Raw genomic sequence first — 11,961 nt, 5'->3', positions numbered from 1 at the left:
TTACCAGCTATATACGATAATTAATCGAAATATTGATTATCAGCTTAAGAATTAAAATTAATTGGCAAAACAAGTACATGTATATAAAAATTAGCTCATGAAATAATTACATTAAAACAGTGCAAAATTAAAGAATTTAAGAATTCGACATCTCCATAAAATTATAGTGTTGGTACAGTAGCCTACGTAAGTAATCATGTGACAAACTAAGCACTCAAAAACAAATGTCCATATATAGCTAGGGGGTGTGGCATATGGGCGTGGCCTCAGAGCCCGGGAATCACTTCGACGATATGCTGTTGGAGAATGTGATTTTTAACCACATCAAAAACAAACTTGATATTTTCAGTGTCAGTGGCACAGGTGAAGTGTGGGTAGATGTCAGGTGACCTTTCCTGATTGACGTTGATAAACATCCGTGCTATGAACTCTCGAGCCTGAAGGTAGTCCTGTTGAGGGCCTGTGTGTGTGTGTGGGCGTGTGTGTGTTTGGTAAGGGGTAGTAAGCACAAGGCTAACTGGGTTGGATGGAACCTCGCCCGCTAAAGCATAAAATCGACTCAAACGGAATGCACATTTGATTTATGAAGGACATTCAATTGACAGTTTTGTGTGTGTGTGTGTGTGTGTGTGTGTGTGTGTGTGTGTGTGTGGGTGGGTGTGTACCAGTGTACTCGGGGAAGTAGCCAGAGAGAGGTGACACCATTATCTTCTCTTCCAACAAGTCCTTCTTGTTCAGAAACAGGATAATGGATGACTTCCTGAACCAGGGGTAACTGACGATTGCCTCAAACAACGCTAAGCTCTCCTTCATTCGATTCACACTCTGTATGTGTGTGGTGTGTGTGTGTGTGTGTGGGTGTGTGTGTGTGTATGTGTGTGTGTGTGTGTGTGGGTGTGTGTGTGGGTGTGTGTATATGTCATACGATACGATTTATAAAATAATTATGACTAAATAAACTTATTATTATAAAGTACATGTACAGTAATAACAATCTATTTAAACCCGTGGCTTCGATTACGATAACATGACTTAAAATTCACCTCATCCGACTCGACCAAGCTCTGATCGTACTCAGACAATGCCGCCAGAAACATGACTGACGTCACATGTTCAAAACAGTGGATCCACTTTCGTCTCTCTGACCTCTGACCTCCGACATCCACCATTCTACAGGGGAGAAATACAGTATAGTTTGTGCTTCAATAGGGGAGGGGAGGGGGTTGTGCTCGAGGGCGGCTATTACTGAAAATTTAATTAATAGCTACATGTATCAAACGAGTAGGGGCTTGTACTCGAGGGTGGCTATTGTTGAAAAGGTCCTCACCTGAATATGACTCTATTGATGGTGAAGAGGTATTCGTTGATCCCGGTGGTGGGTACACGAACCCTGAGCACGTCCTGGGTGGTGGGTAGGAAATCCTCGGCACAGATCCGGTCCAGGTCATCTAGATAGCTGGAGGGTGGGGTTATAATTATAATGATGGATTTCGATTAACCACAAAACTTGTACTAAGCACACCATTGGAATGGTAATTCTGAGGGCTATTGAATGCGTCAATCAGTTTTGAAATTGGACAATCTGAACACAAATTACAGGCTCTCAAAGATAGCTACCAAAACGGCTGAATTTAGGGAAAAACTATAGCCTTGCGCTTTTGTTAAAAATGGCTGGAATTTCTACTTACGGTAGCAATAATGTATTCTATCTTGATCAGATTGCACACGTCGACTATAAGGGCTTCTAAATGCTCATATTTACAAAACATGCGGTAACTTGAGATTTTGACACAACATTACAAGCAAGCATAATTATTTTTATGGTTTGATACATGCCGCCTTTCTTCTAATTACAGCGCCACGAACATTATCCGAACTTTTTGTTTTTTGTACATAGTCATGGAAAAAATATTATAAATTTGCTCACTATTTGGCTGAGTCTGAGAGTTGAAATTCTCTCCTTCTCACATAGCAACTCTGGAGTCCCGGGTCAGCCCATAGCAACCGTATCAGCTGAGAGTGTGACGATGAAATGGAGACTGCTGTGTCAGCATTAACAGAGAGCAGGTCTTTGGACGACTCTCTTAGATCGGCTGTGGTATACTGGATAGATAGAGCTTCCATGGCTTCTACCAGTGCCTGTGTGCGTGTGTGGTGGGCGTGTGTGATCACAGAACTTGTAACCATTGGAAAGGTAATTCTGACAGCTATTAAATGCATCAATTAGTTTTGAAATTGAACACAAATTACAGGCTTTGAAAGATAGCTACCAAACGGTTGAATATTGGGGAAATGACGCAAGGCTATGTGTGTGTGTGTGTGTGTGTGTGTGTGTGTGTGTGTGTGTGTGTGTGTGTAGGCGTCTGTGTGTGTGTGTGGGGGGGGGGGGCATGTAGCAATAGAAGCACCGTCCATTGAGAACAGGGGGTGATACTAACCCAGTAACTGTCACCAGGACATTAAACAAACTAATGATGAAATACAACAAGGAAACCCCAACACAACATTACTGCCTGTACTATGCGTCATGCAGTTACCCTCTAGCTACATCTACATGTAGATGTAGCAAAGTACGAAAGAGACAATAAATACCAGCGACCGGCTTACCAATATTGCAGTGTAGATGTTTCTGTGGACTAGTACGATAAACTTTTGTCGGTCTGGTTTTGAGTATCCATCGCCGTGAATAATTCTCATTTGTTTGATAAACGTGCTCTTCCCAGACTCTCCAGTACCTGTGCAGTAGTGGTAGGTACAAAGTTCAATAGTAGCTAGTTGATAAGATCTACATGGGAAGAGTGCCTCAGAGGAAGTATACTATAGGACTTAGTATACCTTAGTATACCTACAAGTTAAGCCTCGAGGGCAAGGCTTGCGCATGCGCACTAGTATCTAAATGAGTTAGACACTGTTTTATCGGGTGTCCATGTGATTTAGAAGCCCTCAGTCACTTGTAGTGCCCTCGGGATACTAAATCAGTGCCTTTGGGCTTCAATAAAAACAACACGCCCTTGCGCCTCGAGGCACTATAACACATAGATACCCTCATGCATAATTACGATAACTGATTTAGATGCCACTTTTCATTGGCTAACCAGAGCTGGCAACGTAATTTGATATCTCCAAGTACAGGATACTATAATAGCTCGTAGTTACCTGCTAAGTGAAATCTATAATTATTACTCAATATCAGAACTAAAACGTGCATTTATAAGCTCTTTGCAACCCACGATAATATTATATTGTGCTTATAAGGAACTATAGCTTCTGTACTGTATAGGCTACAGAAGGCTTACACAATCGTACTCGTCGTAACAACAATAATTAGCTTTATTTTGTGATGAATTGTTTAATAACACGAGTAACACGAGTAATGTATATGAATGGTTAATACTAACGTACCCAAGAGAAGCAGCTTTATCTCCCGTCTGGTCTCTCTACTGTCTCGTGCAATCTCTCGTTCTATTTCACGATTAATTCTCGACTGTGCTCTTTCCTCTTCACTCTTGAAGCAAGCCATCTTTGACCCTCAGTGCAGTGTGGCTGGTTGGCCCGCGAGACTAGTGGCTGTGGCTGTGTATGGACGTGTTTGTTGTTATATTGAGCTAGCTCCTTTGATCCTAGTGTTTATCTTTGGCCGTAAATAAACGATTACTCCATCCAGCAAGTCTTGACCCTGCTGCTGCGCCTCTGATGCTTGTACGTCCACGTAACACAGTCTCCCTACACCACTATACAGCTAGCTAGCTATAGCACCAATCTCTTGACTTAATTGAGCTGCCCTTTCCTTGTGAGCTGGCTACTATAATAATCAGACACTCCCTCCAATCACGTGACCACTATCACACATAATATTTTGCGGGTGAAAACATTTGCGAATGAGGCTTTGTTCCAATAAGTATTTTATTCTTGCGAAGCGCTCTAATGGGTAATTTACCACGCCCATTATTAGGAATGTCATTAGAAGCCAAGCTTTTATAGAGGCTATTATAATTTATAGCTAGCTATTCCTAGATCCTAGATCCTTGACTCACTTGCACCGCTCTAGGATTAGTCAGTTACTATAATGGCGCTTGCCTGTTTCCTCGACGAGGACCAGAAGGCCCAGCTGCGTGTGAGTAAGGCCATTGATACAGAGTTTAAAACTTGGAAGAAAGAAGCTGGCAGAGAGTTCAAGCTTCTGTTACTAGGTAAGTCACACTAGTAGCTAGCTCTAGTTAGCTATCTCTTGTTGCTTGCTCTTTGTGTATATACACACGCCCACACACCCACTGTGCACGTGTACGTACGTCCAATGCACACATCCCACACACACACACACACACCCTCCCACACAGGCACGGGTGAGGCTGGCAAAAGCACGTTCATCAAACAGATGCGTATCATCCACGGTCAAGGTTACTCAGATGCTGACAGGGCAGAATTCCGGCCACTCATATACAAAAACATACTATCTGGTAGTCAAATACTCATAGCGGCCATGAGCAAGCTCAAGATCGACTACACTGACCCGGCTAATAAGGTAATCACTGTAACATGAGATATCAACTTGCATGTGGGTGGATTGGCAACACTTGGCTTAAGCGATGGTTTACTTATGTTAGTCTTTCATTGATGTTGCGTAATATGTGAGTTGTGTGTGCGTGTGCGTGTGGGGGGGATGGTGCTTGTGCGTGTGGGGGGGATGGTGCGTGTGCGTGTGGGGGGGATGGTGCTTGTGCGTGTGGGGGGGATGGTGCTTGTGCGTGTGTGAGGGGGATTGTGCTTGTGCGTGTGGGGGGGATTGTGCTTGTGCGTGTGGGGGGGATGGTGTTTGTGCGTGTCAACCCATTAGCTACTGTTGACACACGTGTCTGTGGTATGGCTTGATTGTCTCGGCCCTAGGTTTTGCGTTATTATTATAGTTAGATATACTAGTTGATAAGATCTACATGCACGGGAACAGTGTGTATACTATGGGACTTAGTATACCTATTTAGTATCCCGTTGTCAAGCAATTTGTATTGTATTCAAGCCTCGATGGCAAGGTTTCCGCATGCACACACTAGTATTTAGACACTGTTTTGTCGGGTGTCTATGTGATTTAGAAGCCCTCAGCCACTTGTAGTGCCCTCGAGTGCATGTGTTTGTATTCCTTAGGAACTCAGCTCTCAACTGATGTCGGATGTAATGAGTTTAATTAAACCCTTGGTATCTGTTGACTCTGTTTTGAAGCCATTTCAGGGAGTGTGTATCATTCCTTGGGTGTGCTGTACATACATGTAGATCACTGCTGCCATAGATACCATACAATAGTAGCAAATAGTGTTGTTGACTTCACGCTATTTTTTTTGTTAAAAAGTGTGATGTCGTAGGCGTCGTCCAAACACTTTTTGTAGATCATTATATCTCAGTAATGGCGTACCTGTGTTTAATATACGTTATAGACGTAGCAATTTTATGCCCTTAGTAATTTAATGCACTGGTTAATCAGTGTCCACAGAAATGCCTGTCTCTTTAGTAATCTCCACTTCGGTGTGACCACGCTAGGAAACAGTTGGGATGAAAGGGATGCCATTCTTACTATGATAATTATCCCACTCGAGATGTGACTAGGCTGGATATAGCAAAGAGATGCCATTCTTACTATAATATTCCCACTCGAGATGTGACTAGGCTGGGTGTAGCAAAGAGATGCCATTCTTACTATGATATTCCCACTCGAGATGTGACTAGGCTGGGTGTAGCAATACTTTACTTCCCCCCCAGTGTGACTTTGTGTTGGGACCATTAGAGACAGTTATGCCTGGCATTAGGTAGGTATGCTGTGTATGGGAATAACTAGCCTGGTATCAAGTGTCTCTGTGTTTCCCCAGTGTGGTCACGTATACACGCTGCATTATAATTAGGATGCATATGTAAGCTCTTACTTCCTTGATGTTTACAAGTTCACTGTGGCCAGCTACTTGTCCTAGTACATCGTACACATGTTTGATTGGCCATAACTTAGGTCTAGAGCGAGCACTGTCTAAACTAAACAACGTGTTGGTGTAGTTCTGGGATAGCTCTATAGTAATTAGCGTGTAGATCTCTCTCACACACCCCTCACACACACACTACACACCCACACACACACCACCCCACACAGGCACATGCAGAATCTCTAAAGGACATCTCTGAGAAGACGACCACTATATCCACGGACAACTACACGGCCATTCAGAGCTTATGGGCTGACAGAGGAGTCAAGGCGTGCTTCGCCAGGAGAAGAGAATTTCAGATCTCAGACTCAGCCAAATAGTAAGTGTGTCTAACAAAACGCTAGTGAACTAGGCCTGAGGGGTGGCCCCAAATCGCTAGCAATAGTTTTCCCAAAATTTTAGCCAATTTAGTAGCTATCTTTGAGAGCCCGTAATTCAAACATAATTACAAAACATAATTAATATGACATTCTCGTTGTCTCTGCAGCTATTTCGAGGCACTGGAGCGTATTAAACTGGCCGACTATATTCCCTCCATTGACGATGTGTTGAGGGTTCGTGTACCCACCACCGGGATCATTGAGTACACCTTCCAGATGAGGAAGGACGTCGTGTTCAGGTAACCATGGTGATGGACTTATTGGAGATTGATTTGCTCACGTGTATTATGTATAGCTGTACTTTGTGTGGGCGTGTGTGTTGGCTTCTACTGTAACTGTTGATACTGTATCTTCTCAGAATGCTGGATGTCGGAGGTCAAAGGTCAGAGCGTCGCAAATGGATCCACTGTTTTGACGATGTGAAGGCCATCATCTTCCTCACTGCTATCAACGAATACGATCAGGTGGGCGGGAGTGAGGGGGTGGATTACAAAATATTGCTAGTGTGTAACAGCCAGTGTACATAGGTATGTGCAGAGTGGCCTGGCAACATTTGCCCTTCAGGTCAGAGCTGTTCTAAATAGCATAAAATGATGTTAATTAAGTAGAATGAGACCTGTTTTCAGAGCTAACTTTGATTGTCCATAACTTGTGTTAGGAACGTCCGATTTCAAAGCTAATGCATTTAGTAGCTCTTTGATAGTGCTCCAACATGGTGTGCTTAGATCATACCAACCATCTATTACCCCCCCCCCCCCCCCCACACACAACACACCCTCCCAGGTATTGGTGGAGGACGATACTCAGAACAGACTACGGGAAAGCCTCGCTTTGTTCGAGTGTTTATTTGGTTATCCTTATTTCAAGAAATCTTCGATGATCCTGTTCCTCAACAAAACGGATTTGTTTGAAGAGAAGATCGCCACGTCCCACCTCGCTGACTACTTCCCTTATAACGGTATATAATTACGTTTGCTCTGTACCACGGTGGCTGTATTAGTTGATTGCTAGTACAGTGTGGTTTGTTACTATGCATACATTTAAGGAAGCCATTTATCGACTACTAATACGCACTTCCCTCCACACAAGTGTTTGTATGATGTGGCGTATTAGCATATGTACTGAGTATGGCTTTTCATACTCGGTATTCCATAATATTGTGTGTGTTTCGCATTTTGTGTTAGACACTGTCATAATAACTCCCCCCACCCCCCCCCACACACACACACCCCCACACACTCCACACACACACTCCACCACCCCCCTCACACACACACACACACACACTCCACCCACACACTCCACCACCCCCACACACACACACACCCACACAGGTCCTAAGGGCAATGGCGGTCCAGCCAAAGAGTACATTAAAGACTTGTTCAACAACCTCAACCCCAACCCAGAGAACCAGAGAGTCTTTGCTCACTTCACAGAGGCCACGGACACTAAAAACATTGAGCGTGTCTTCACGGCTGTACGGGAGCACGTACTAGAAGAAAATCTGAAAGATTACAACTTGATGTGATTAGAGATTTTGTCTTTTCTTTGTGTCTGTGTGTGTATACATGTGTACGCTATATCTCATCTATTTTGTAGTAATTTATCTCGATTTTTTTATGTACTAGCTGTAACTGGATCACATTTAAGTTATTATTTTCCCCCCCCCCGATAATTATATAGTTTTTGTCATGCACCTGACCCTCTGTTATTATTAAATAGTTCGCAGCTAGTCTGTACTTAGTTCCAATTCCATATCATGCAATTTCACATTCCAGAAAACTTGTTAAATTTAATTACGTTTCAACAATTAATTATGCAAGTGATAAAGACATATAATTATATACGCATATACGTGTTTGTTACAGCAATGTAATAGCTATGTGGGGGGTAATTAGTCGCTGTCAGACTCGTCGTCGTCTTGCTCAGCTGCCATAACTTGAATTCTGTGGATCGAAAATCAAAAATGTTATGTTTTTCTGAAAGCTTAGAAAGAGACCTTTCAAATGGTACCATCAAAGTTGATATTCGAGAGATAAAAGTATATGCCAATTTGGCGATACCATGGTCCGAGGCCAAAAAATGACAAATTAGGGCCCCAATGAAATTTTGGATTGAAACGGTAATTTTCTAAGAAAAATTTTGGCATCGGATCAACTGTACTGAAGTTATGGCTGTTGAAAGACACCCCCACCCCCCCTCCGTTTAATTAATGATTTTGGGAATCTTTCAACTGCCATAACTTGAATTCTGTGGATTGAAAATCAAATATTTTATGTTTTTCTGAAAGCTTAGAAAGAGACCTTTCAAATGGTGCCATCAGTGCGACGATAGTGTGACGGCGGTGTGACGTTATTGTACAGTAGTGTTATGGTAGTGTGGAAACACACCATTTGAAAGGTATTTTTCCAAAAATGTTATGTTTTTCTGAAAGCGACCTTTCAAATGGTACCATCACAAAGTTGATATTCGAGAGATAAAAGTATTTACCAATTTCGCGATACCATGGATTATAGCCCATGGTCCGAGGCCGAAAAACGACAAATTAGGGCCCCCAATGAAATTTTAGATTGAAACACATTGTTTGAAAGGTAATTTTAAGCTTTCAGAAAATCCTAAAAATTTTGACATCGGATACATTGTACTGAAGTTATGGCTGTTGAAAGACACCCCCCCCTCCGTTTGATTTTGGAAATCTTTCAGCTGCCATAACTTGAATTCTGTGGATCAAAAATAATTATGTTTTTCTGAAAGCTTAGAAAGAGACCTTTCAAATGGTACCATCAAAGTTGATATTCGAGAGATAAAAGTATTTGACAATTTGGAATTGAACCCACTCACGGGAACGCAAAACTATTGCCGGTGAATTGAACCCAGTACAGCGCAAAAAGCACAAACTACAAAACACCGTCACAAATGAAAGCACCGCGGGTGCTGATGCCTCGGTGGAGGTGCCAAAGCTACATAACATAAAACTACTAATAGCTACATTGTAGCTTTTATACACACAATTATCATGGTGAATTTTGCAATCAACCGAATAGTGGATAATGATTGACCATGATTGTTGTTAAAAACGATCGATGCCAAAAGTTCAAGTGTAAAATTAATGGCTGCAAGTACGTCAGCGCAAACAGCAGAGCCTTGCAGCTCTCTGCTCACTTTTGCAGCTACCAATAGCTAGCGTTCTAGTGCAGAGCTAACTACTAAGTAGAGTAGTAACACTCGGTGAACAAGTTTTGCTACGGACTCTTCTGCAATGGCATTCCAAGTAAGCAAAACTAGGCATAACTCGAGAACGAAGCATTATTTTGCAAATCCACGAATTAAAATCCAAGTAAACATGACTAGAAGCCTATAGAAACTCTTACTTGCACTTGATTCATCCTTGAGCAGCTATAGCGGTCTATACACACACTCACAGTGACACACACGCACGCACGCACACACACGCACACACACATAACCCTGCACACAGACACACAAACACACTACCGTATACCTCGCTTGCGCATGCGCACCGAGGCATAATAATAATTATTAAATAGTACACAGCTAGTCTGTTACTTCCATATCATGCAATTTCACATTCCAGAAAACTTGTTAATTTAATTTACGTTTCAACAATTAATTATGCAAGTGATAAAGATATATAATATTATATACGCATATACGTGTTTGTTACAGCAATGTAATAGCTATGTGGGGGGTAATTAGTCGCTGTCAGACTCGTCGTCGTCTTGCTCAGGTGGAGGGTCTAGTTTCGGCCTCTTGGGTTGACTCGGGCCAGAGCCATCATCTGTGTACGTGTGTGTGTGTGTGCATGGGAAGCAATCTCTAAGCTTTCAGAAAATCATAAAATTAACGTTATGGAACTAAAGTTATGGCCGTTCAAAGATGCTACACTAGACACCATCCCATGCACACACACACACACACACACACACACGTACACAGATGATAGCTCTGGCCCAAGAGGCCGAAACTAGACCATCCACAATTTTTGAGAATCAAAAGTCTATTTTCGGCCTGTTTTTGTACCATATGGTATAGTCCAGAAAACAGGAAACTATGGGCCCGTTCCAAATTGGATTTGAGCATACCATCTGAATAGGCTCCTTTTGAGCTTCCAGAAAAACATAAAATTGTTGAATTTGGATCACTGGAACTAAAGTTATGGCGGTTCAAAAATTGAAATTTTGGCACTTATTGCAATACTCGGCCCACCTCTGTCTTCTTCATCATCGGAGAGTACAATGAAGTCATCGTCAGGTGGAGCATCATCGTTGTCAGGGTCATACTCATTCTCACTACCAGAGCTGTCCTGAGGGAAAGTACGAGGTTGGTACGAAGTTAGGGGGTAGGAGGTGGGGTAGCAAATGAATTAAATTTCTAGCCATTTCTATAATACTCACTGAGTTGAGTTCGTTGTTGAGCAAGTAGTCGAGTCCAGGTCCTTCCTCGTCACTCTCACTGCCCTCAGCCTCGCTCTCCTCCTCTGTGTGTGGTGTGGTGTGGGTGTGAGTGGGTGGTGGGTGCGTGCATGTGGAGCTAAAGCTGTGAAATTAAACTACAGTCTACACAGACAAAGAAAATCATTACTGTCTCTACCTTCGTCATCCCCCTCACTGTCTTCCACCTCTTCTCCCGAGCGGTCTAGCCCGTCAAGCGAGTTTAGCGAGATCAGTAGCTCAAAGATTTGATCTCGATAGTTCTCTATTGACGTTACTGGGCAATTGTATAGATCCAGTGATAGCAGTCCTGACAATTTACTCTGTGTGTGTGGGCGTGGGCATACGTGTGTGTGTGTGTGTGTATGGGTGGGGGCATACGTGTGTGTGTGTGTGTGGGCATATGTGTGTGTGTGTGTGTGTGTGTGGGCGTATATATACGTACCAGAGGTTTTAATTCTTCTAAATTGGATATTTTATTTCCAGCCAGTACTAGTTTCTTTAGACCATTACATCTGGCGAGATTATCCAGCCCACCACTGAGACGGTTGTCGCTGAGTAGCAGCTGTGTGTGTGTGTGTGATGTGTGAGGGTGTGTATGTGGGGGGCGGACCACTAAGTAGCAGCTAAGTAGCTGTGTGTGTGTGTGTGGGGGGGGGGCGGACAGCTGAGTAGCAGCTAAGTAGCAGCTGTGTGTGGGCAGATACAGTACCTTCTCCAGCGAGGGCAGCTTGGGTAGTCCCTCCAGACTAGAGAGACCGCAATTGACGACAGATAGTTTCTGTAAGCGAGTGTACTCGTCAGATAGACCACTGATCTGAGGCGATTGTACATTGTCCAAATACAACTCCTCAATCTGTTGTGAAAAGCGAACACTAAATTGACACATGTGCGTAATTCTAATTAATTAACGACTACAGGTTTGGTTTTGAATGCAATAAAAAGTGTCTGCCATTTTGACTAGAGCTGATAGCTTCATATGTTGACCACACCCACCTCTCCTGGTTTTCTATCCTTCTGCTGGCTGGCTATAGCATCCTCCATTGTCGATATCCTCACCACCCTTCAATTGTCATGCGCATGCGCAGTATGGGAGTGCTCTTGACACTTAGGGAAAATCCCTTGCTCGGCAATGGACAATTTGAGGGACGGGTGCAGCACTCGTCTACC

At 43.0% G+C, this 11,961-nt stretch overlaps 4 protein-coding genes across 5 annotated transcripts in view; 1 reads left to right on the top strand and 3 right to left on the bottom strand.

The window, feature by feature from the left end:
• Positions 1-11,961, bottom strand: part of LOC135336530 (sulfide:quinone oxidoreductase, mitochondrial-like) — an 80,500-nt gene that overhangs the window by 60,176 nt on the left and 8,363 nt on the right. The gene's annotated exons all lie outside the window — the stretch shown is intronic.
• On the bottom strand, positions 45-3,824 carry LOC135336555 (guanine nucleotide-binding protein G(q) subunit alpha-like). Its single transcript, XM_064532410.1, has 7 exons — positions 3,403-3,824; positions 2,608-2,735; positions 1,928-2,139; positions 1,328-1,456; positions 1,044-1,170; positions 666-825; positions 45-460 (listed from the first exon to the last, which is right to left on the bottom strand). Exons 1-7 carry the CDS (start codon positions 3,518-3,520, stop codon positions 267-269), a joined length of 1,068 nt encoding a protein of 355 aa, XP_064388480.1. The 5' UTR covers positions 3,521-3,824; the 3' UTR covers positions 45-266.
• Positions 3,937-8,154, top strand: LOC135336556 (guanine nucleotide-binding protein subunit alpha-11-like). Its single transcript, XM_064532411.1, has 7 exons — positions 3,937-4,190; positions 4,338-4,522; positions 6,128-6,279; positions 6,448-6,579; positions 6,699-6,804; positions 7,124-7,298; positions 7,675-8,154. Exons 1-7 carry the CDS (start codon positions 4,067-4,069, stop codon positions 7,866-7,868), a joined length of 1,068 nt encoding a protein of 355 aa, XP_064388481.1. The 5' UTR covers positions 3,937-4,066; the 3' UTR covers positions 7,869-8,154.
• On the bottom strand, positions 8,004-11,942 carry LOC135336590 (acidic leucine-rich nuclear phosphoprotein 32 family member A-like). Of its 2 annotated transcripts, none has more exons than XM_064532450.1 (7): positions 11,788-11,942; positions 11,504-11,647; positions 11,237-11,356; positions 10,952-11,114; positions 10,756-10,838; positions 10,568-10,664; positions 8,004-8,286 (listed from the first exon to the last, which is right to left on the bottom strand). In XM_064532450.1, the coding sequence occupies exons 1-7, from the start codon at positions 11,833-11,835 to the stop codon at positions 8,180-8,182; spliced, it is 762 nt and encodes a 253-aa protein (XP_064388520.1). In that variant the 5' UTR covers positions 11,836-11,942; the 3' UTR covers positions 8,004-8,179. The 2 variants fall into 2 exon arrangements, with proteins under 2 accessions (XP_064388520.1, XP_064388521.1); XM_064532451.1 differs by lacking the exon at positions 8,004-8,286 and adding an exon at positions 9,946-10,139.

The sequence above is a fragment of the Halichondria panicea genome, chromosome 5, assembly GCF_963675165.1.
Source record: "Halichondria panicea chromosome 5, odHalPani1.1, whole genome shotgun sequence".
Classification (NCBI taxonomy): domain Eukaryota; kingdom Metazoa; phylum Porifera; class Demospongiae; order Suberitida; family Halichondriidae; genus Halichondria; species Halichondria panicea.
Note: the sequence above shows the minus strand (reverse complement) of the source record. Positions and strands in the feature narration are given on the sequence as shown.

Bases quoted from the DNA above. Each gene is read 5' to 3' on its own strand.
- LOC135336555 (XM_064532410.1), bottom strand. From the start codon at position 3,520: ATGGCTTGCTTCAAGAGTGAAGAGGAAAGAGCACAGTCGAGAATTAAT. The intron at 1,171-1,327 runs GTGAGGACCTTT...TCTCCCCTGTAG, and splicing joins ATCAATAGAGTCATATTCAG to AATGGTGGATGTCGGAGGTC. The intron at 461-665 runs GTACACACCCAC...ACACACACACAG, and splicing joins CTACTTCCCCGAGTACACTG to GCCCTCAACAGGACTACCTT.
- LOC135336556 (XM_064532411.1), top strand. From the start codon at position 4,067: ATGGCGCTTGCCTGTTTCCTCGACGAGGACCAGAAGGCCCAGCTGCGT. The intron at 4,191-4,337 runs GTAAGTCACACT...CCTCCCACACAG, and splicing joins GTTCAAGCTTCTGTTACTAG to GCACGGGTGAGGCTGGCAAA. The intron at 7,299-7,674 runs GTATATAATTAC...ACACCCACACAG, and splicing joins TGACTACTTCCCTTATAACG to GTCCTAAGGGCAATGGCGGT.
- LOC135336590 (XM_064532450.1), bottom strand. From the start codon at position 11,835: ATGGAGGATGCTATAGCCAGCCAGCAGAAGGATAGAAAACCAGGAGAG. The intron at 11,357-11,503 runs GTACTGTATCTG...ACACACACACAG, and splicing joins AGCTGCCCTCGCTGGAGAAG to CTGCTACTCAGCGACAACCG. The intron at 8,287-10,567 runs GTGGGCCGAGTA...TTCGATCCACAG, and splicing joins CGATGATGAAGAAGACAGAG to AATTCAAGTTATGGCAGCTG.